The 23518-nt window shown below is 33.9% G+C and overlaps 1 protein-coding gene across 3 annotated transcripts; it reads left to right on the top strand.

Annotated features, from left to right (window-relative positions):
• Positions 1-898: 898 nt before the first annotated feature.
• Positions 899-20586, top strand: LOC111056345 (polycomb group protein Pc). Of its 3 annotated transcripts, none has more exons than XM_039437166.1 (8): positions 899-1328; positions 2483-2529; positions 4324-4389; positions 4967-5015; positions 6082-6247; positions 7585-7916; positions 9210-9527; positions 16918-20586. In XM_039437166.1, the coding sequence occupies exons 1-8, from the start codon at positions 1275-1277 to the stop codon at positions 17287-17289; spliced, it is 1404 nt and encodes a 467-aa protein (XP_039293100.1). In that variant the 5' UTR covers positions 899-1274; the 3' UTR covers positions 17290-20586. The 3 variants fall into 3 exon arrangements, with proteins under 3 accessions (XP_039293100.1, XP_022199401.2, XP_022199407.2); XM_022343709.2 differs by having other exon boundaries at positions 16915-20586; XM_022343715.2 differs by lacking the exon at positions 16918-20586 and adding an exon at positions 12444-14577.
• Positions 20587-23518: the final 2932 nt, after the last annotated feature.

The raw sequence follows: 23518 nt of genomic DNA, 5'->3' as shown, positions 1-23518 counted from the left end.
TCAATGGGCCTTTGAAGTTGAATACGGTACAAGAAGGTAGGCCTACCTATACACGATGTGATTCAAAGAACAAGCATTGACTCTTTGAAGGCAATTGATTCTAGTTAATAAAATAATTATATTTATATCTTATTAATAATGAAATACAATCAGTTACTTCAAATTTACCCTTAGCATAGGAAATGAAAAGTTAACTCTTTGATTGACATGCCTATAAAGCATAGAATAAAGAATAATTGAAGTAACTAATTTATTGTGGAGAAGTTATCTGAGTTTTAAAAAGCCATTAATTCACTTTATTGAATTAAATATCCAATAATAATTTTATAATTACCTCTTGGACAACCCAAAAAGTTCATTACCCATAACACATAAAGCAAAATTCATATCAAAGAACTAGTTCTTTGAGTGTTACTGTTTCTGCCCGCTTGGGTGCGCTGCAATCGATTCTGCTTCTGCCCGTTACGAAAACACAGCTTTACCTAACAGATAGATAGAAGTTAATCAGGTGCAACCTGAAAACTCTGTCACCAGACCTGAACCAGAGGCAGGTTACCTTACTAATTTATACTGACAGTAGTATTTTGAAACAACTTTTAAAGTGGAAAAGGAGTTTATATAAAAAAAAAACATTTTAGTGAATTATACTTTTTCGGAGTCCTGGCTGAAGGAACAAAAGCGATAAGTAACTTACTTATCCAACAATGAAATCTATAAGAAGGTGATTGAGATCGTATTGAAACATTGATATTCTCTAGTATTACAGCTAGTGCAAATTTTCGTAAATTAACCCTGAATATTGTGTAAAGAAAATATCACTGTTTGCGGGCAATTTGAATTTCCCGCTAGAAACTGGCTCCACCAATGAGAAACAATCTTGTGGACTCGTCCATGGCAGTGAAAGCGCCAGAAGATGATTGCTGGGAGGGAGAGAGATCGACCCCACCAGAACCACTTCAAATGTAGACGAAGAGAAAGAGAAGAGTGTGGTAGTGTGGAGGGAAACAGAAACAGTGTGTGCGTGTGTAAAGAAGGACATCTAATGTCTGGCTTTGCTAACGACCAAAATAAAATTATTGTTCGATTATGTTTCAATCAATATTCAGAAATTCAATCAATACAGTAATAACATTGTTCCAGACATGAACATACCGGTCCAAGTGGTAGCAAAATGCTGCAAAACATGTTTGAGAGTGAGTGAAACTTGTGTTTGAACGTTGTCTACATCAGAGCGGCTCAACCTAAAAAGTGCAGTGACAGTGAACTAAATAGAAATGGGTGACAGAGTTTATGCAGCAGAAAGAATTATGAAGAAGCGGCACAGAAAAGTAAGTATACATCATTCATCTTGAAAATAAACTAATAACAATTGTATCGAAGCAAAAACCTTGGTTTTGCAACAACAATCAAGGTGAATCCAACATGTCGTACCGTAATCAAAATTATGTGTTGATGCTTTGTTTACATCGTCTCAAAACAAGCTTTATGATCGGCGTTACAGATATTTTACTATTTTACAAGATAAATGTACGTATTATTATGTTATTGTACAATCTAATTTACAAGCAATATTTAAAATACGTTTTATAACCTCTCATGCTATTGCAAGCAGTCCAGCGTTTTGAATCCTAACCTTATTTGTTGAAAACAGATTTTGTACGTTACGTTTACTCTTACTTGCATTAGCTTAAATATTTATTTTTTAGCTGAATAACAACAAATATATTTTTAACTGCTACAACATTATTTGCTATCACTACTTTTTACGGGGATGAAAAGGTTGTCAACTGTTCCATCTAGGAATCTAGGCTATTTGTAAGATTAACGTTGGTGATGTTTAATCACGATCGGTATCTCCATTACTTATTTGATAATTATTCAATATCATTATTTATATTTCAAAAAATTTAATTTGTAATATCGTATTTGCATTTTACTTTTAAGTTAGTTGAAAATGGAATTACATAGGCTTTACAACTTACCTAACCTGCATTCTAACCTTAGCAATCCTTGAAACCTCACTGATCTGCTGCTTATAGCTCGATTAGCGCAGCTATAAGCAGGAAGTTCGCAGCTATAAGCAGGCTTGACTGCGTCGAAGAGCTTCCTGCTTATAGCTGCGCTGCTTGAGCTGCGCTGCTCCAACGCCTTGCACCTTTTTGTCAATGTCAATATGCACCTTTAGGAATTGCACCTGTAGTCAATATGATAATACTGCCTAGCTTTTCTTATGATGTTGATTATAAAAGCAAAACGTATATTCTATACATGATCATAGAAGAAAAACTAGGCTTTTACTACTTTGTACTAACCTTATCACTTTAAGTGGTCCGGCATGTTACTGAAAATTACCTTATTGGAATATACAATATTAAAGTTTCTTCATCTCAATTAGGCTACTATTTCTCAGAAATGAAATGCATTTAAATGCAGGTATTCGAGACTAATGTTTAATTTATATAATCGAATTCTCTTTTTTCAGGGCCGAGGAGTAGAATATTTCGTAAAATGGAAAGGATGGAGCACAAAGTAAGTATAATCAACTTATTCTTGAATTTACATTCAAACTGTTTGATTCTCCCATATTTTGTTCAAAACTAGGTTCTTCTATTTTTAAAGTGTTTCTTTTTTTAAATAAAGCGCTGATCTATGAGCAACAACTGATGACCTACCAAGCGCGTGGACGCTTTTCTAATTTCATCAATACCTCAAAACACTTGCTCAAAGAGCTTTATAACTCAACTGTGTTGACATCATTCAGAAAGCAATATAATGTTCCAGCTATACTATACGGGCTGAATTTTTATCCGTTCGTTAGCCGGATGCATTGTCTCTTATGGAGTGAATTATACGAGTAGACGCTCCCCGAGAGAGGTCGTGCATTCTGAAGATGTGCGAATTCTTATAGTTTGAAAGTTTCAGCTCTAATCAAAATCTGAACTTTTTAATTTGAATTGAGTCAAATCTTTATTTTTCCCCAAAACATAATTTTATAATTAGGCTATAATGGTTATAAAAAAGTAAAATAGAATACCTTTAACTGTAAGTTAAAATGAAATTACATCAAGTACTATAAAATATAAATACCGGGTGCGGCAGCAAAACTTCCTTTTTAAAGTGAACGCCATTCAGTCAGCTGATGTCGTAGTAGAGAAAATTTGGACTCGTTGGAGAGGTCAGACCATAAATTTCTCTTCCCGACATGTTCAGTCGCCATCATGCATTGGAACAATGAGAAGCGTGCATTTGCCGTTGAGACTTATTTTTCGAGCAGATTCTGAGATCACAACCCAGCGCGCATTTCGACATTGCTTCAATTTAGCCCCTTCGGCTACTGTCCCGGACCAAAAATCAATTGTTACTAAGTTCAGACAAACTGCAAGTGCGAAAAGAAGAATAACTGGTGTCCCTCAGCCTATCAGGTCACTTAAGAACATTGAGGCAGTGAGAGTTTCAATGTTGCTATCACCACAGCGTTCTGCGCGCAAACATGCGCCTGCTCTTGGACTTTCCGATCTTTTTGTGAGACGAATTCTCTATGATGATTTTTATTCTCATCCATACAAGATGACAATTGTGCAGGAATTTTCTGAACGTGTCTTCAATCGAGGGAACATTTCCAGGACGCTTCATCTCAATTAGGAGCAATTTGGAGTGGCCAGCCCGATCTCTCGATTTGAGCCCTTGTGATTTTTCTATGGAAGTCTCTGAAATCCCTTTTTTATGTGAACCGTCCAAGGACCATACAGAATTTAAAGACCAGTTTCAGGAAAGAAATTGCTAGCATAACGCCTGCAATGCTGGCAGGAGTCATTACAAACGCCAGAAATCGGTTTACTCAGTATAATATGGTGAATGGGGACGATTTATATGTCTACATTACAAAACATAAATACAAACTTTCTGATCCATACAAAGAGTTTAATTTACTTTTAAAATAGGAAGTTTCGCTGTCGCACCTGTATATTAAAGGGAAGTGCTTGCAAGGGAAGGCTGAGTGTTCAATGATTATCAATAATAATGCAAGAAAATAATAATTGGATAACATGCAATTAGTTATGTTATCTAACATTCACTGAAAATATAGGGTAGAGAAACAGGGAGTGAGGAAGGGAAGAGAAAATAGCAGAGTAGAAGCATAAGGGAAAGAAAAGTATAGTTGAAGATTACATAAAAACATGAGAAGTCTTGATACTAAGCTAGGAGATATCGAGGATTAGGAATTGAGAATCAAGAACAGAATAGAATCACCATCAACTAACCTACAATTTCTTTTCTCTCAAGTATTTTTATCAGTATTCATGTACCAATTTTATTTTTCAGACACAGCACGTGGGAACCAGAGGAAAATATCCTAGATGCTAGACTGATTGATATTTTTGAGCAAAGGTTAGTCAATTACTTCTTAATTTTCGTAATTTGACACTATTTTTGATAATATAAGCGCTATAGTGCTCATACTGCAGTCATATTTTTAACTGAAAAATCTAAAAATTCTTAATTTTAAACACCTTTTAGAACTAACTTAATTTTTATCGCAATTTCAACTTATATAGTATTGGAAAATGTTACATTTAATCATTTTATTCTTACGTTTTTTGTTTCACGTTTAGTGTGTTTTGATTGACTATGCTAATTACTTCTGTGGTATAGAGTTTTAAATCTTACATGATGGTCTTAGCTGCTACGAGAAAGCTCAATGGGTACTGTGACCTGCAACAAGTTTACTCCTTTGCATTTTATTTCTACTCTCTTGAAGTAATAGTCTTCACCAAATGTTCTCTCCTCTGAAAATTATTAAGTAATAGAATATTCATGTTATAAAATTAACGCACTAGAATTTTGAAAACGTTCTCATAATTATTTGGTATCCTATAATCTAATATCCTTTAGTTTGTAACTCCTTCCCATTGAGATTTCTTCAACTTATGAAATGTTGATTCATTATGGATTTTATCATTTCTAGGGAACAATCTGGCAATACATCAGCGAAGAGAGGGCCAAAGAAGAAGAATGTAAGTCTAACTTAATAACCAATACTCTACCCTATTTTAAATATATTCGATTATCTTATCAGTACCCAATATTATCATACCCTTCAAATCTATCTTATAATTAACTTTACTGATAGAGGAAGTTCCATATTATCTTCTACAACTCCTGTATATCACCGATAAGAAAGCCATTAATCCATCATCGTTGCACATCATAGTTATTTCAGCATCATATTCATAGTCATCATATAGGTGATTTACTCTCACCAGCGGGCAAAGAGTTTCTTTTTGCTGGTGATGCCTAGATTTTATATTTTATTCTATTTTATTCAAGTATACATATGAATAATTATGTTTATTTATTTATATTTTTAATGATATGTCATACTATAAAGAGTTTGTAATATGTCTTGAATATTCTAAATTGGGAATAAATGAATTGAATTGCATGAAAAGGTGTTACATCATCACATTAGACTATGAAAAAGTACTACACAATTTAGAATTTTATATTATTTTATTATGGAATGCTATTACAAAATATTTTTTACTTGGGATGTAATTGATGATATTGCCAATTCCACTATATTGAGCACTTTGGCATAAATGGAATCATATAGGCTTAGATAGTTATAGTGTAGTTGGTAATATAATCAATTTATCTTTATTATAAAGAGGTTCCACTACATGGATTATGTAACAATATTCAAATTAAAGCCCGACATTGTTTCAATATTTTCTTTATTATTCAATAAAAAAGACAATACAAACTTTCAATAATATACATCATTCTTATACCATCCTTCACAACTCATTCTAACCTCCATTTTCCCTCCTTACTATAAATATATCATTTCATACCGTTAATAAAATCATAAAAATATTTTATTTATTGTTACTGAAAAAATGATAATTAATGTAACACTACAATTCTAAAAATTTACTTTTCTTCACTTGTTGTCATCTCTACTCTTACTAATCGCCTACTTAATAATGAAACCATATACTCATACTCTCACTTCCTCAATATTTTCAGATTCAAGAAGTTTTGGTCTTGAAAAATAATGGAAATGTGTGATATTTTCAGCAACAAGCAGCGATCGAGAGAGCAAAAGCTGAGGAGGCTCGGGATGCGACGGAAACCGACGGAGAGAGCACTCAGGATGAGAGTGAACCGGCTGACAAGTCCACACCTCAACCGGCTGCCCCCTCCTCGGAGGCGGCCACAAATCACAGGGAAGAATCGGTGGCAGGTAAGAAAATTGTCATTTCTGCTTCTAAGGACTACATTGCAATCTCTCCTCTGAGGAAATCGTTTGTCGCCCAAAGGTCTAGTTGAAGGCGACAATATTCCTCTAAGGGAAAGAATAATTCAAGTCTCGTGATTCACTATAAATTTTTCATCCACCTACATTTATTATGTATTTAAATCGATATTATTTAACTTTGCCATAATCATGATCTTTTGCATAAAAAAATTAGCTCAAATAATATTATAGACATCCTATCTCCTTAGAAGACGAGTAGAGCTTAGACACATACGATCATAGAGATGCCACTCGTGTTATTTACCAACTTCGCCTGAAAAATGATGTTTTCATTTCATTTAGTGTTATTTCAATGGAGTTACTTCTAGTCTAACGTCCTTAAATGTATTATAATATAGGTGGTTCAGGTTCAGCATCGAGAAAAAAGTTATCAAATGAAGAGTTCGTTAGGTTGGCTGAGAAGCAATTGAGACTGCTTGAATGCTTGACTATAGAAATAACTATTACCCATTTAGTATTCAATTCTAATAATAAAACTAATATCAGATTTCAATTATATAAAAATTATGTTTCATTTAAAAATATTATAAGGGTACTATTAATTATATAATTAAACTTCAAATATACTTTGATTTTCTTACGTTTCGTGTTCAATTTCATTTCACGACTTGTCCAATACAAATCTATTGTTATTGTTGCTATTGATTTTGTCCCATAATGCTGTTTTTATGAACACTTTAGCTAGCAAACTGTCTAAATCCATGTTTGTATCCACGATACTAGCTGAGAAAATGAACTGAGCTATTATCACTGGTCTTATCGATGGTAAGGATCCAAGAGCGATTTCCAGCGCAACTCCAACAGTAGCAGGCTCATTAAAAAGCACGTCGGCATTATCTACGCTTTGCTAGTATTGCTTATCACAGCTTTATAATATGAACGCAACACAATCTTGAATGCTAGGCAACGAATTCGTTCACAGCTAAGTTTGTTTGTACTAAGTATGGCACTAAGGGCCGATTTCTATGAAACTTATTCAATCTAATTGATCATTCAACCTATAGATTTAATATGCATTTACTGGTTCATTAGATTGATGAGAGTCCTAGAAACAGGGCCCAAATTTATGACTTCTACTCAAAATGTCTAAAATTATTTCTATTGACATGTTTGCTGTAACCTAGTTGTTCGAACTCACTGCCGGCGCAAAAGTCGTTCTTTGTCGGTAGTGCCATTTTTTCAATTTAGAATATTTATTTTAATAATCTGTAGGCTAATATTTTATGGCAAATAAATGAATTTGAATTTGTTTTGGTTTCCAGTTGCAAGCGACCCAAAACCAACCAGCACCACTCTACCATCCACCTCCACCTCCAATTCCACCTCGCCATCCACCCAACAGCCGACAGACGGCGCGGACAGGGTGAACGCGCCGGCAGATGTGAAGAAGGAGGAGGCAGGAGGAGGAACAGGAGTGGTGAAGGTGGAGGAGAGCGGTGTGGAGGAGAAGGTAGCCAGTAGGAAGGAGACAGTGGGGACGAAACGGAAGGCTGAGGTGTTGTCCAAGGAGTCGGGCAAGATTGGGGTCACCATCACTACCAGCAGCCCACCGCACACCGCTACCAAAATTCCAAGGCTTGGGTCGCCGGCGCCTGTAAGTACAAACCCACCAATATTTTTAACATTTTTGTAATATTCTATGTTGTATTTTATTAGTATTCAATAGATTTATTATTTACTAGCAGGTTACACGTGATTTGCCCGGAGAAAATTTGGTGTTGTAAAATGCAATCTCGTCATGTTCAACAAACATGAAAAAATAGTGTTCAAAATTACGTGGGTAATGTTCTTAAATGTTGAAAATTTCCAGCAAAGAAAAATGTTTGATATGTTGCCACCTTTGATTCACAACCGCGCTCGCTACCAATTAAGCTACGGAGTCACTTGAAGAAAGACCTGTTTAGTTGGACTTTTATAGTTATGTAAACATTGTGTAACAAATTGGATAAATTCGTTTTAATTATAAAATTAGAATTGATTAATAGCAATGGAAATAAGCCTATATTCATCCTCAGAAAATTCAGAATCTATATGCAAAATTTCAAGTTAATCCGTTTCAGACGTGATGCGTCATTCATGTATTTCCCATCCCGTACACGTTCAAGACGATTCTTTCGTTTATTATATTATAGATCATAAGAAAAAAATCAGCTTTGGCAGGAAAATAAGTTCTAATAAACTCTATTAGAAATTCTATTGAATAAATTTTGATTCTAAACTCCAGCCATATGAGTATATTGTCATTCACCAATTCTGCATGATATCAATAGACACGTCGTTCAATGTATGGAGTGTTATGCATTGATAGATTTGGATGAGGATTTATAGGTCCACTCAGTGGCCCACTTCAAACCCCAACTCACATGGACAATATGTTTATAGAAAGTTAATAGAAATATGAAGCAGTTTGAAATTTTATTGGATCCAGGATTCCACACATTGGCGAATCAGAGCCGACACAAAATAATTTATAGTGAAAAGATTTTTTATAGAAATATATCATAGTGTAATGGTTGTGTATAAATTATAGTGTAAAACATATAATAATTTAACACGTTATTAGAAACTTCGAGAATAGTTCTGACCCCTGGAATTCGTCTTCATGCGACTATTAATGGAAATTTTTTATATTGAGTTAGGGAAATTGGCAATCTTCTCGCCTCCAAGATAGATGTCTATTCTATTCTGTTCTGATCTATGCTCATTTTTGGACTAAGAGAGGAAAGCACGCATAGAGAGAAGGAATGATATATTTGAGTGTGAAAGTTGTTACCACTCCTACCGGCACACTCCCAGTGTTTGATGGGCCAGGGACCAGAGCTATTGAAACACCAAATACTGCATATAATTTATTGAAATGTAACCATTCATATCCGTTCTCCCTTAGGTGGGTGTTTCCAGCAAGCTACCCAACCGACGCGTTTCCGCTTCCAGTCCAAGACATTCCTCTGACGAGAAGCCACCTCTCTCCGTGTGCACCACTTCCACAACGACGAGCACTTCACAGTCACCGGGTGTCTCCCCTCGGCCACCTGCCGCCACTGTCAAGACACCGCCAGCACCCGCCTCCAAGGACCAAGCCGGCAAGATGTGCTCGTCGACCCCTGCACCCAGGAAGTCGAACGCTGGCATGCAGACAGCCTTCGACAAGAAGATGTCATCACCGATTTTGTCGCCTGTCAACTCTACGCAACAGTCTGCGCAGGTGAGGAGACCACTTTCCACTTTATTTGCTATGCTATTGCGTCGTTGCATAGTTCCCATAGAAAGATTCATGTAAAGTTATAAAGTTAGGTTTTCCAACATTTTATCTTTTATTCATACATTGAATCATAATAACAGTAACGGAAAGAAAATGGAAACAGGTGCTGGCCCAAAACTTCTTCTATTCCTAAATAATTTAGTCTAATAAAATTTAGTGAAAATCGAAAATTATATAATCTTATAATTTCCACTGACTCTTCTATGTGAATCTCACCTTAGTAAGGTCGAGTTCAATATTCTGATATTGGGAATAACAACTAAAGTTATAATTGATGATAGTTATTGCGCTTTTCCATGCCAAAAAATCATAATCAATTTTGTAGTCATGCTAAGTAAGTTCTGAAGCTACTATAGTTTCATATTTTAGAGTGTACTTGTAATTTTGATTTGCTATCAGACTATGTATTAATTTATTTTGCATCATATTGATTGTATGCTTTTTCTTGACAAATTGCTTGAACTGCCTGCTCTGAGTCTAACTTGTACTTTGGAAGTCTCTAAAAGTAAAATTATACCTGGCAGCTATAAATCGTGCATATTTCTGCTGGTACCAATAAAAAGAGCTTCCAGTAATTTAGTCGCTTTTCTTGATAACTTCTTGAACTTTCCTCCGACAGAAAACTAGCATGCTGCATTACTTTTCTGTCGGATATGTTTAGGCTGCTTTTCTTGCATGGACTATATATTTGATTGAATAGAAATCTATATGACATTTGAGTACTTTAGTACTAGAAACTTGTTCGTAAGAAATAATTTGAATTGTGTTAGTCAATTGCCATCTAATCAGACTGGAGTATGATTGTTTTTATAAGAAAATCTTCAATAGAAGGCTAACTATTATTAAAATGAACAAGCAAGATGTAAAGATTTAACAAGTCAACTTTCTGGAATAAAAGGAGTATCACAAAGACATAATTCATCCAGTATCCAAACCAGGTTTATAAAACATTTCCTATGCTACTAACTTTATGAATGAATGTGCATCTTTCTCAATTTAGGTGGGCTTCAAACTTTCAAGAAAGCAAATATTGACATTTCACAAGAATTATTATGGGGTGGAACGAAAACGTTTCTAGAAGATGAAAATGAAACGTGGCAACAGACTATTTTGATGGTTGTAACAGATTCTAAATTTTTCTAATAAGAAAAATCTGCATTTATAAGTTTTGTATGAACAAAATGCAAGGGTTCAGTTGTATCGTCTAGTAGGTCTAGATTATTTAATGTGTTATTCCCTGTCATTATTGATTGGAGCGCTAAAAACATTGTTGATTACGCTGATGTTTAGATATATAAGATGAAGTATATTTTTTCGAAGATTGATGATACTTCATTCATTCAATGTCTCTGGAAGTTTCTCCTGTTATTTTCAATATTCTTGTCGATTGTTTCTTGCCCATAACTACTGTAAAAATCTAATTTCGTGACTACAATTTCATGACCAATGATTTGATTTCAATGAACGAAACTTTTTCATGTTCAGTGAACATGGTGAAATTGATGATGATGATGATGATGATGATAACATTGATGAGCTTGATAGTCCTCCTCAACTTGGGGGATATGGCTTATGACCGGGTGACCAGGAGTTGAGCAAATGTGCAGAGTTATGGATCAATTATTGATAGATACAAGCCTAGGTGTCGATTTCGAAGTTAGCTGCTAGAAGTAGTTAGTAGTCCTGGTGAGAACTACCTACCTTCATCAATTAAACTAATATTATAGAAATCACTAGAACCCTCTTTATACTTTTTTATTCAAACACAACTATTTTCAGCACTCATGCCATTTTAAAGTTTTAAAATGAATTATTATTTTTCAGTAGGGTTTAAACAAATATTTTTTCCTCCACCTACTGTCTAAAGTGTCACTTTTTCGCTCTCGGTAGTAAAAAACAGAAAAACTCCCTAGGGAGTAAAAGTAACTCCATTTAAATAACATGGGGAGCATCTCTATTTTGAAACTTACATTGTAATAGGTTAGAAGGTCTAAGCTCAGATGAGAAAGCATAATAGAGGTGTCTGTCATTGAGTCAACTGAATTCAATACCACGACCAGAAATTTGATCAACTCATGAAATATATGTTTGTATGATAATTATTATATTCTTAATATTAGTAGACGATAAAAATTTATAAAATTTTTAAAATATTTTATTCTATTCAAAATACCAGCCAACAAATATTTTTGATCTGCAATTCAAATCTGAACCGCGTGATCTGGAGTCAGCCATTTTTGGTAGCTGCCCAGCTGATATGTTACAACTTTTGCCGATAGATAGCGCAATCGGCAGTGCAAATCAGACGACCGGTTTTTAGGTTTTAGATTTAGGTTATGTTGTTAGGAATCATTGTCACCAATACGTAAGTTATTAGAATGATTTTATTTGCAGTTTCTATAAAAAAATGTAGATGGAGGAAAAATGTTGTGTACATCACGAGCGAAAAATACTTTTTCTCCCTCAGGAAAATTGCTGCCCTCGGCTTCGCCTCGGGCTTCAAACTTTTTCCCACAGGGAGAAAAAGTCGTACTTTTCACTCTAGATATACAAATAACTATACCTTTATTTAGCGGCTGGCTTATCTTATATTTTTTATGTCAAATATTGACAGTTCAAGTAGCCCTATTAAAATAGGCTACTTCATCAATTAAACGAATTATTATATTGGGAAACATTACTTAGCCTTTTTAGTGTACAAATTTAATTAGATCAGTTCACTTCTATTGCGATTTCATTAGTTGGGCATTTTTCTAGTTTTCGAATACATTTTCATTTTCAACTAAAAAATGTGAGAATTCACCTCGATTTCACTTGGTTCGTTCTCGATTCTAGTCGTTTAAAATTGTTTGTTTGTAGGGCTCGTCTCCCGCGGTTAGGCGCGCCGTCCGATCACGTGCTCGTGCCGTTAGTCAGGATACCGAAATTAGGAAATTAGCAAACCTTAAGCAAGAACAGACCGGACAAAGTTCGAGCTCCGAAAATGTGCAGACACAACTGCACAACTCGCTGCTGCGCAGTTTGGAAACTGACGAAACCATCGACCTGACCAATGAAGAACTACACAGGTTGACACTGCTCAAACAGCTCAAAGTGCTCAGCTTGCAAGAACAGAAACTAGAGCTGGAAATCGCAGAGCAGAAGTATCGTGAATCTAGAGGGCTGCGAGAATAGTGAAATCACTCGAAATAGAAATCTACTAATCGATATCTATGTAGAACTGCGCAATCTATATCTATGTAATCTGTTACGAGTAGGAATCACCATTTCTATTTTGTGAAATGATGAAATGTTCTTCTTTGTATTATACACATAAAAAGCTATGAATAGTGAATCATAGATGTCAGAGCTTTCAAGTGAACCATAGGTTCACTTGAAATTAAAGTTCTACTGAATTTATATAATTGTCACGATAGAGAGTATTAAGCTGATATCCCACATATTAGTATCCGAGTCCTTTTTCGGTTCAGTGAAAATATTGAACCTATGACTTCTAATGGGACAATTCATACTTGCTCGGTCGGGCTGACTGGGAATAGTAATGAACGGGACGGCGCCAATATGTGGGAATCCGTCTATATAAATATTATCAACTTCATATTACCCAGATAAAAAACTATTTATTTTAAAGTCTCATTGCGAGAATAAAAGTTGGATAGCATTTTGATGTTCAGATAGAAAAAATGATCCATCACGTCCCACTATTTCATAAAGTACATCACATTATATTGTAATCTTGAAAAGGTTGTGAATCTTAAGTGGGCCTGATGACAAATTGAATTTTTTTATTTATCTATTTATTCTATGATTATAATCATCATTGTGGGTTCTAAAAGACAAGCACTTTGTAGTATAAATGCATTTTGTGTAGATATTATATTATTTCTGCAAATGGTTATAATTTTAATCTAGACCTTTTGTTTAGATTGTATTATAAACTAAATAATCACAAAAATAGTTTGTTTCGACCAACGTGTCTCAAAAAGTTGAACGTTATTTTGTTTTAGCTGTAGTTATACATAGATAGTTGCTAATTCTTTCCCCATATTTAATTATTTAGTATATTTTCATCCCCCTTATCTATAACTCTTCATACTTGATCAACAGATATGAGAAGTGACGTTTTTGTGTAGCTAAATTTATGTCAAGGATTTTTTAATTAGTTTTCATTATTCAATTATTGTTAATCAGGTTAGAAAAAAGCTTTAAAAAATATAGACTTAGAAATTTAGAAGCTTACCTTACTGAAAAACTTATAAGAGATTTATTTTCTATTAGCACTCACTCACTGTGCATGAGTGTTCCTTTCTTGAGTGAATTATTTATCTGAAAAATCAGATGTAATTTATAGTTATAGGACAAAAGTCTCACAAAAATTCAAATGACTGATATATTCTTGGTATTGTTAAAAACAGCCAACAGAAAAATAAAATGACTGACATTCACAATTTGAATATGGTTGAACGCATCAAGATAACGAGATTGGATGACTGATATTGTACCGAGTACAGTAAGAAAAAATGAAATATTTTCTGGTAACTATAAAAGTTGGAGTTATAGGTTCATAATTTTGTACACCGTTCAACTCAATGTGATTCAAGAGTTTAATGTAAGACTTATAAAAAGTTACAGAACTTCTTACCCATTTAGAATATTTATATATTACTATAATTTATGTTTAGTGTCTACTAGTACTGAATATAATTTAGGATTTTGGTGGCACTGTAGTACAGCTATCTTTATTATTGTATTTTCTGAGTGTAACAACCTATTTATTATTGTACCACCATATTCATATCCACTTAAAATTAGTTCTACAGTAATTTCTTGACTTTTATTAAAATTTATAGTTATAAGAAAGTCGTTTATTAGTAATATTCTAAGGCTTTTTTTCAAGTTACTGATTTTGAAATACTTTCTTGTTTTTTGAAGTCTTTCTTGTTCAATTCATAATCACGTAACTTTTCGGCAATAAATTTGGTACTTACCGTTTCTTGTGAATTTTTTAATCACCCGCATAATATAAGTATTTAGTTAGTTCTAAGATAATATTATTTTTTAGCCTATTTATTAATCTGATTTATTATTTTGATAGGCAGTCAAGATGGCAATTGATAAGTTTGGAGAATTTATCAAAGTTGAAAGAGCTTCTACTTGTTTTTTTCCTTTCAAGTTAAGGAGCGCATGAACTAATTCGCATGTCTGTTTACAATGAAATAGTTTTGAAAAATATCATCAATTGAATTGTGAGATCTTTTGCATGACAAATTTATGCTCGCAGTATTCACTCATTGCTCTTTGCACAAAACAAACTAACCTTATTTGTAAGTTTTGATTTCTTATTTTCTAATTATTGATTTTATTTTCTAATTCTTTAACATTAAAATAGGATAAAAGAGTGATTCTATAGTATTTTTTTTAATTAAGAGCAATAAATTGGACTATGAGTGAAAATATAATGGATAATTCATTCGAAACATCATCATTCAGGTAATTTGTAGTATTTCAGGTCAATTATTTTATAGTAGAAAATCCAGCACTGTCAACGCCAGATATCCAATTAGAGACACGGGTAAATAATAATTTGATCTCTAATGTAACTGTGATGATCAATATTAGGCCTAGTTATGAACAATAACTATGATTGCAGTCTTAGTCTCTTGAGTCTTCGCTTAGTTGGGTGTCTATGCTAGCTAGCTTTGTCATGCATGACAATATTAGGACTCACGGTGCAGGTGTAACCAAATGGCTTCTCCAGCAAATCAAATGGGATAATTTCGATCACACACCATACAAACCTGACTTGGCCACTAATGACTTTTCCCCAAACTCAACGTCAAACTCATAGTCAAAGTCAACGCCAAAGTCATTTGGCGGCTGCATATTATGAAGAGGGTTTTGGTAGGCTGGTCCATAAGTGTAATTTTTGGTGAGAAAATGATACTTTTATGTACATTCGTCTTTCATTCATAGCTAATCGGAGGTTGAAAAAATAACCCAATATAATTATAATTGTGCATTTATAATTAAATATTGTTTGTAGCTAATTAGTTGGTTGGTTTGGAAGCTCTCTAAATGCACAATTATGGAAACAAAATCAAGTTATAATTGGGCCATTAATTGAGTCAGCAACAGGAGCAGTATCTAAATATGAGTCTAAGAGGTTAAATAATTTATATTATTAGCATGGATAATGAATAAAATCCGAAGCAATTATACTTGGCGCAACGTTGGTAGATAGTTTAGTCAAGACAATACTATAGTTGTTTCGGTTTAGCTCCCGACTTTCCCAAGTAGCTTGGCTGGAGTGGCGTGCATCAGATCATATTCTTGAAATCTTATATGAAAAAGTTACTTTTCCTTTTATTAAAAAAAAATATTATTTTAGTACTACATTGCTTTTGCAGTATGTTTTTGTAGACCTGGCATGTGAACAAATAAATTAATTTTTTTTTGGTAGGAACTGCTTACATAAGTTTTATGTTCGGTTCCACCAAGCTCTGTCAAGATATTTAAATATGGTCTAATCAGGTTCACTTTAAAACTAGTGAACTGGAACATATTTATTTCTATGGGAATAGTTACTATCGATAATTAGAGTTCACACTTGTAAATTGTACCCGGATTAACTATGTTCAAATGCCTTGACCGAGCTTGGTTTACCCGGTCATTAGACTTGTGGGTGGATCGTTCATCGTAATGCAAAATCGATGCTCCTAGGTGGGTCTCATACAAGCCCATGTGGCCTAATATATTTAATGTGACAAAAGTGCATCGGCTAACGCCACGTCAGCAGTATTGTCACATGCCGTATTGTTCAATACAGCTGATACATGATCTTGCACAAGAAAGCAATTATTTTAGAGTTTAAATAATTTTTGTAACAAATGGTTAGGTATCACTGACAACATACATAATATCATTTAGTTATGTTTTATTATGCATATAATGTTGCTGCTGAACTCCTATCCTCCTATAATGTAAAACTATCCTCCTATAAAACTCCTATAATGTTGCTATCCTACTATCGATCTACTTGTTATTGCTTTACGTTGTTGAAATTGTGCTGTTAGCTTATATTGCATGCTTATTACTTTTATATTTATTATCTCATTTCACTAACGATCTTGATTGCTATTGATGTGATTTATTGAATTTGTGCTGTTAGATTATTTTGCATGTACATTATATTAATTTTATTTTTATTATTGTCTTGTTATTTTGTATTCTTTCATATTATTGTACTTGAGTTGAAAATTGGTGTAACCTTTGGAAATTAAATTAATGAACGAATCAGTGTTTTACTGACGCTGTATTTTGTGGCTCACAGCAGGTAAGCGGTGGCACAGCAGCTGCCAGCTCTCCGACTCCGGTCCGCGCCGAAGAACCGCCGCCAACGGTCGGCGTCAAGGTGGCAGGCGACAAAGTGGCAGACGACAAGCCGCTGGTGAACGGGCACGCGGCGACAAAGCGGGACCAAACAATGCATCCCCCTCCCCCGCCGCCGCTCGTCATCAGCCACGTGCTCACCAATCCCGGGCCTGATTACTGGCGCACCCGGAACCCCGTCGCAAACGAGATTGTTATCACTGATGTCACCGTCAACTTGAGTACGGTAACAATACGCGAGTGCAAGACCGAAAAGGGCTTCTTCAAGGATAGGCCCGACGGCACTATGGGGCCACAATCCAGTGATATTAAGTAATATGTGTTGCGATGTAAAATAGAAGCTGGTTTCTAGAGTCCAGTGATATCAAATAGTGTGTTTTGGGAGAGTAATTTGGATGAAATAGAAGGTGGTTTTTCGAGTTTATGTGTTGTACCGTATGATCAAAATGATCCTACAAGATTGTGAGAAGTTGTGTGTTTTAAGAGTGAAATGCCCCTGAAAACAATATTGTAGGTTTTATGGATTTCAATTTTCAATTCATTTTATTAGGAATTGTATTGCAAATTAATCTTTGATTGGAATTTAAGAATTTAAATTTTTCAATTTGTAAGATGAAAAAACCTAACAATTATTTAAATTTAAAAAGTTTCATTAAACTTTAATGAAATAACTTCCAATTGATTTGGAGTTTTTACAACTCTTGCAGTTAATTTATTAAATTATTCATTTTTTCAATTTCTTGAAATTAAGAAATTTATGATTAATTTACTTGAGAAATACTCTGATTTATACATTCAACTGAGTTCATTAACTTTCAATTGCAATAGTTGACAATAGTTATTCATGTAAGATACCAACATGCATTACCTAATGTTTACAAACTGTAAATTAGATTCAACGTTTACAATTACAAACAATTGTATAGAATACAACATTTGAGATGATTAATAATTCGTTTTTATTAATTTTTTTATCCAATACAAATCTATTGCTTCACTTCTCAAATACAATGATTTAAGAATGTGTAGAATGGTTGAGTTAATGAGTTCTGATTCACATGAACACTGATGATACGTAACACATATAAACTTTGGAACGACCACTATAATCTTGAAAAGGATATCACGGATTGTGAAGAGCACAAAATTTGATATGAACTTTGGAGTGATTGAATGTTGTTGAAACTTGTGATATCTGATTGTTTGATGTTTTGGTGATTTTCGAAAAGTTCGCTAGTGGACAGCAAGTTAACGACTTGGAATAAAAGATTTCTATTGATTTAATTCAATCAATGTATAGCAGAGCTTGTAAAACTTTGTGAATTTAAACTCTGATTCTAGAATTTTGAAATTGCCTTTTCTGGGTTCTACACCATCAATTTATTTATTTATTGATCCCTATAAATAAGAAACAAGATTCTTTATAGCGAGCTGTATTAAGTGTTATAGATACAATCAATCTCATTACTGTTTTGTACTAGAAGAGAACTTCAAGAGACTAAAAATGACAGTCTAAGAAGTAGCCTACTATGTAAATATTGTAAAAATGTATACTTTAATACTTATTATTGTATTCTTATTTTAATAATTGATCAGTGCGGATGTTCTAGTAGCCTAGTGCAGGACTATTTCTGTCATTTGCAAGATATTAATGTTTTTGACTAAAAGTGTTTGAGAAAAAGTGTTTTGACTATGAATGAAGAAAATCGTTTATTTTGAACTAGTTATTTTCATACATTATTATAAACACGCTAGTTTTAATAACAATATGAGATCAATATATTGTATTAAGAGCATTACATGTTGGTTACTGTATTGTCCCATTTCTGTGTCAAGTTCTTATTCTCCAGCATCTGTCATATTTCTAGCTGGCGTAAAAATGTTTTTCTAGAAAATATTTATTTTATTTCATTATCATGAGCTTTATAAATTTTATTTTAGCATTTTGGTCAATCAGTGTAATTAATGTTTGATACTTTATTAACTTACTCAAGTTTTTTTTTTTTTAAGTTTGTGGAGTAAACTGTAGTTATGTATCACATGATTATTTTGCTCATGACCATGAAATATGTCGATGGACTTTAGAGAGTATGGGTGTTTGTAGTCGATAAAAATTGTACATTTTATTGGAAATATTTTGTTTTACACTTGAACAATTCGTCGACTCTTTGGAACAAAACGAAAAAAAAACAGAAGCTTACAACTCCATTCTAATATTGCTATTTATCCAAATGCTAATTGAGTTGAAGTTGTACTAATAAAATACTTTCAATAGTGTAAATTAAGCCCTGCTGTTTTTCATGCGTAAATATTGAAGTATAAAAATATTATAGCAGGCAAGATTACCAAAATATTGTAAATATACAAAATGTACTTGTATAAATTAACTGTGTATTACTATAGTAATACACATAAATTGTCTAAATCTAAAAATGTGTTTAAATGTAAAGAAAATGTTTAACATTTTTGTAAGAAATTGTAAGCTCAGCTAGCATTGTTGAAAATGATTTTAGAATGAGGTTCACTATTATGTTTGGATTGAATTCAAAATTTATTATGTTCCATGCACATAGGATTCTACTATTTATTTATAACTATTTTTGTGAGAATTCTTGCTAAGTTTTAGCAAGTTTGAAAAATTATTGAATTAACTGATATTTCAATGTGAGTTTTCTGCTTGTAAGTTCTCAAATTTTCTTGAAATTATTTATGAAATTGATGTTTCTAATTTAGCCAGGACCAAGTATTCAGTTTATTAGTAGCCTAAGTCTTGATTTGGATTTTTTGAATAATTATGCTATGACACATGAAAATAATTTGGAGCGACTTATGCTTATTAGTTTATAAAATTGTTTTATTTAATAGTTCTTTCACATGAGTAAATATTATTGTTTCTATTTTATGTGTTCAATTATTAAGAAGATCATCGAATGGATTTTGGATGTTTCGTTTAGTTTAAGATGCTACATATCTTTGTTTATTTTTATTTCATCTTGAATATTATGTCGTAAATCGTATTATTCACTATCTTCAAATGGTTAGATTCAGGATGATTTTTGTTATTGAAGTATTAATAAAAAAATATTTTTGTGTCCCCTCTTCTATTATAGGGCTGTGATATGGTAGATCGTCATGCCATGTTGAGGCAACCTTTCAAATGAATCAGAGAATAAATAATCTATTCAAATCAATAATAATTTTAATTCTTTACCGAAAAACCAATAATTGATGAAAATCTATTTTGTTTATTCTCTGATTCCCTATCCTTGACTCAACCTGGCCTCTACAGATCTATAACAGTGTAAAATGTACATAAAATGTGTCCCGTAAAATAATTACAATAATTTAAAGTAGCTTCAGACTTTTGCCTAAGATTTAATTTAGTTTTGGTCACATTTTTGAACACTTTCGCACAATTATTATATTTAAATAATTAATGAGTCATCAAATAGTTTGGAGCGTTTATTCTTGCTTATAGAAGTATGTTGTGTTATGAAAATTGCCATTTTTTATTATTTAGACCTATCATTCCAAACCAATCTTTGAAAAGAAAATTGTATTATATTATAGTTGAAGTTTGTTTCTCAGAATAAAAAGCTTCTACTTGGTTTAAGGCTGCTGTTTCATCTATTCAACTTTGTGAACATACTCTTCCTAGCCTTATATTCCTTCCCATAAATCATCCTTCTATAGCAATTGTTGATCAAGCTCAAATCTATTATTGGTTGTAAGTAGTGATTACAAAATTGACTGTTGTGATCACAATAATTTTGTTAACGCTAGTTTATTATACATTCTAAACACAAAATTTTTCGCCCAGATGAACCGTCGTAGACTTGTTCTTAGGTAATGGAATCTGTAACAATGCTCTAACTGACCCTGGCTGAACTTCTGAACCAAGTTTGAACATTTTCTCTCAATTAGTTCTTGCAAAACGTGAATAAACGCTGGGAAAACGCAGTGAAACCATCTATCTTGGGCGTAATTCTGAGTCCTGAATTGAGTATATATTTCTAGACCCTTGCTGAACTTCTGTACGAAATTTTAACATGATCTGCCAATTAGTTCTTGATAAGGCCCACAAAACGCAGGAAAAACGCTCAAAAACCGCCGATCTTGGGTGGAACTTTGGCGGAACTTAACTTCCAATATAGAATTTTTATACAAAGTGCGCCAGATAAACTTACTTATTTGAAAGGTCAAAAAAACAGTACTTTATAGTTACCGGTATTGTTTTAATCTTTTTTTATGTGAGATACAAATATGTTTATTTTTTTCATGTAGTCTTGATAATGACATGATCAATGGCGAACTTCATTGCGCATACACTGATGAACTCGATTTTTGAAATTTGTATACACTCGTTGCAGTATATCAATCGATACGTTATATATCGGTACTACCGCGTCTTCAGGCAGGTTGTCAATTGGCTTATTACATGCATTTTGTCGGGCAACAGAATCGCGTTCAGTCAATTCTTGAGCAACAGGCTATTTATAGGGATTAAATTGAAGGTCTTCATGGAAAATTCGTCGAACAGTGGATTCAGAAATTGCCATAGCAGCTTCATGTTTGCAAGCCAAACGCCGGGGAGAACGCACAATTGACTGCCTCACTCTTTCGATATTTTCTGGAGTTCTGATGATTCGTTGGAGTCTATTTCTGGACAGAATCGAATCACGGCCAGGAACCAAGATCTATAATCTAATAGTATTTATAGACCTTGCCAGGAACGAGTCTGTGAGGAGGAATTTCAAATCGAGCGCGGAAGGCACGTTACGTAGCAACAACAAATGATCGACCATTAGAAAAGAAGTTCTCAACTGCGAAGGCCCGCTACTCTCTAGACCAGAGCATGATAGCTACTTGAGGGAGGATAAACTTGGGAACTTCCCTCTTAAGATGCGCCCCCTCCTGCCCCTCTACACGACCAATTCACCGCGGGGGAATTTTTTCAAATAAGTAAGTTTCTCTGGCGCACTTTGTACCTCAGCTGAGCGCGCCTGTGTACAAAGTTTGGTAAGGTAAGTGAGGTAAGGAAAGTATTGCTTTCCGAAAAAATTAAGGTACCCCAATTTCTATACGTTTCAAGGTCCCCTGAGTCCAAAAAAGTGGGCTTTGGGTATTGGTCTGTATGTGTGAGAGTATGTGCGTCTGTGTACACGATATCTCATCTCCCAACTAACGGAATGACTTGAAATTTGGAACTTAAGGTCCTTACAATATAAGGATCCGACACGAACAATTTCGATCTAATGCAATTCAAGATGGCGGATAGAATGGCGAAAATGTTGTCAAAAGCCGGGTTTTTCGTGATTTTCTCGAAAACGGCTCCAACGATTTTGATCACATTTATACCTAGAATAGCCATTGATAAGCTCCATCAACTGCCACTAGTCCCATATCTGTAAAAATTCCAGGAGCTCCACCCCATCTATGCAAAGTTTGATTTTAGATTCCAAATTATCAGCGTTCAGATACAATTTAAACAAAAAAATTCCAAGTGGAAAAGATTAAGCATTAAAATCTCTACAATTAATGTTCAGTGACATTTTAACCTAATATTCAAAATAAGCTCGAAATTCGAGAAAATGTTATTTTTTCAATTGCAAACTGTTGGCAACTGTTGATTCTATTGAAGAGATAGCAGACTTCGTGTGCCTCCAGCGTTATTGACCTGTCACCAGCTGGCTTGGATCTTTGAATAGTAGACTTGAGATGCGCGTGAACACTAGTATCAGGTGATAAATTTTTATAACGGCAAGGAAGTTGTGTGAGTGCGCCACACCAGATTTTTTCCAATTAGTTCTTGAAAAAATCTGGTGTGGCGAACTCACACAACTTTCCTTGCCGTTATGAAAATTGATCACATGACGCTAGTGTTCCCGCGCAACTCAAGTCTACTATTCAAAGATTAGAGCCAGCTGGTGACAGGGCAATAACGCTGGAGATACACGAGGTCTGCTATCTCTTCATAGTGAATCATAATAGAATCAACAGTTGCCAACAGTTTGCAATTGGATAATCACATTTTCTGGAATTTCGAGCTTATTTTTAATTTTAGGTGAAAATGTTACTGAACATTAATTGTAGAGATTTTTATGCTAAATCTTTTCCACTTGGAATTTTTTGTTTAAATTGTATCTGAAGCCTGAGAATTGAGAATCTAAAATCAAACTTTGCATAGATGGGGCGGAGCTCCTGAAATTTTCACAGATATGGGACTTGTGGCAGTTGATAGAGCTTATCGATTACTATTTAAGGTAGGCCTATAACTTTAATCAAAATCGTTGGAACCGTTTTCGAGAAAATTGCCAAAAACCCTGTTTTTGACAACATTTTCGCCATTTTAGCCGCCATCTTGAATCGCATTTGATCGAAATTGTTCGTGTCGGATCCTTATATTGTAAAGATCTTAAGTTCCAAACTTCAAGTCATTCCGTTAATTGGGAGATGAGATATCGTGTACACAGACGCACATACACACACATACAGACCAATACCCAAAAACCACTTTTTTGGACTCAGGGGACCTTGAAACGTAT

Source organism: Nilaparvata lugens, chromosome 10 (assembly GCF_014356525.2).
Source record: "Nilaparvata lugens isolate BPH chromosome 10, ASM1435652v1, whole genome shotgun sequence".
Lineage (NCBI taxonomy): Eukaryota > Metazoa > Arthropoda > Insecta > Hemiptera > Delphacidae > Nilaparvata > Nilaparvata lugens.
Note: the sequence above shows the minus strand (reverse complement) of the source record. Positions and strands in the feature narration are given on the sequence as shown.